The 1935-nt window shown below is 48.6% G+C and overlaps 1 protein-coding gene across 1 annotated transcript in view; it reads left to right on the forward strand.

The window, feature by feature from the left end:
- SLC22A23 (solute carrier family 22, member 23) overlaps positions 1-1811 on the forward strand; it is a gene marked incomplete at its 5' end in the record, with an annotated part of 11412 nt that extends 9601 nt beyond the window's left edge. The window contains one exon of the mRNA XM_010285426.1: positions 1111-1811. Within this exon, the coding sequence (XP_010283728.1) occupies positions 1111-1465 (355 nt within the window). The remainder of the gene's footprint in view (positions 1-1110) is intronic.
- Between the last annotated feature and the right edge of the window lie 124 nt (positions 1812-1935).

Consider the following 1935-nt stretch of genomic DNA (forward strand, 5'->3'; position numbering starts at 1 on the left):
CTCCGCGACCTGGCGAGGCGTTGGTGAGCAAGGCGAGGAGTTGCAAGAGGGGTTGCTCGCACAGCTGAGCATCAGGAGAGAACCCTGAATTTGGCTGGCACAAGTGACTTCCATGCTTGTGACTGGGGGGAGATGAGATTATTTTCACGCTTTTTTTTTTTTTAAAGCTTTAATGTGTTTTCACTTTTTTTTTGGAGTGCGTGCATGTATGATACCAATATACGCGCACACTGCATTTAATAAATAAGCATTTGTGCCCTAAAGAATATTTTGTAAAGTTACCTATTTACAATTTAAGCATTTCACCAATGTTAACCTTTTCGTAACCCCTTTCTGTGATACGAGAAGAGCAAGAGAGAGTGAAGTGAGGGACCTACCTCAACTTGTACAGTGAGTTAAGAGGAGGTATCGGAAATTATCCCAAGCTCTTGTTCTTCTATTCTGACCACTAGCTATTTTATCTTTTTTTTTTTTTCTGAAAATGATGCGTGTAGCTACAATGTCAGCGTGTTGAGAGGTTGCAGCCACAACACGTTTTTATGGAGATAGTATTTCAGCACTCGGCGTTTGGTATAATGGATTGAGGCAGTGGCCTGGAAAGCCTAAGCTCCTGTCTCCACTGCTGATTGATGCCAGGTACTTTAGAGGAAGCCAAAATTGACTTCTGCACTTACTGCTTCTTGGTGTATCTTGTATAAGCTGGAGAAGGCTCACATGCTAAGGAAAATCTGGTTTTCCATCACTGAATATGGGAATATTTGGAAATAGGAATACTTTAGGGGGCTGCCTACATGCTCACGGGCTACAAGCTTCTCCTTCTGTGGGGGCAGTTATATGGGGGTGAAAAGATGCTTAAGTTATTTCCCCGCGCTGAGGCAAACCGGCGGCAATGATCCACAACAGCAAAGCAGCTCCCTGCTGGAGTGACTCTGCCATGTGAAAGCTGTGAGCAAACCAGGTTTGCCTCAGAGATTTCGGATGCCTGGGTGCGTGCCAGACAAGGGGGGTAGTCTGGGGGACCCGTCAGGGCTGTGGGCTCCCCACCCCGGTGCTGACGGGGCTGCGCTGGCAGGAGCGGGCTGCGGGGCCGGGCTCTCACCTCTGCTGTGTTCGAGGGCTGGGGCTGGTCCTGGCCAGCGCGGGCTTCGGCCGCCTGACCGCCCCCATCATGGAGCTCCACAACCAGAAAGGCTACTTCCTCCACCACGTCATCTTCGCCTGCTGTACGCTCATCTGCATCATCTGCATCCTGCTGCTGCCGGAGAGCAAGAACCAGAACCTGCCCGAGAACATCCCGGACGGGGAACATTACACCCGGCAGCCCCTCCTGCCGCACAAGAAGGGGGAGCAGCCCCTGCTCCTGACAAACTCTGAACTCAAGGATTACTCCGGCCTCCACGACTCAGCAGCTGTGAGCGACGGGATCTCCGAGAATGCCACTGCCAATGGGATGAAGTCGATGTAACTGGGTGGATTTTTTTTTTTCCCTTCTCTTTTTGGTTGGGGTTTTTTTGTTTGTTTGTTTGTTTTCTTTCCCTTCTACTCTTTCTTTTTATTTTATTTGATGCTGTTGTGCAGGAGGAGCAGCACTTTGGGCAAAGGTGTTTTGCACAGGTTTTACAAACCAGTGACGGAGCAGACGCAGACTTGGGGGAACGCAACTCTGCTGCTAAAGCAACTTTTGGCATCTTCAACTGTTGTGCAGATTGCTCTTGAAAAAGTTATGGGGGAAAAGACTCATCTGAGAAAAGACGTGGCTGGAGGTAGCCCTTCAGAACTCTTTTTTTCCTGCCATTAAATATGTATATTTATTTTGATTTATTCTCAAGAAGCACTTTATTTCCTTTTCCTTTCATAGATCACAAAAATGAAGCCATCTTCTTATAAGAGGTGCAGCCATTCCAAGAAAGAAACCGGGGGGGGGGGGGGGGGTGT

This window comes from Phaethon lepturus, unplaced genomic scaffold (genome assembly GCF_000687285.1).
Source record: "Phaethon lepturus isolate BGI_N335 unplaced genomic scaffold, ASM68728v1 scaffold43080, whole genome shotgun sequence".
In the NCBI taxonomy this organism is placed as follows: Eukaryota; Metazoa; Chordata; class Aves; order Phaethontiformes; family Phaethontidae; genus Phaethon; species Phaethon lepturus.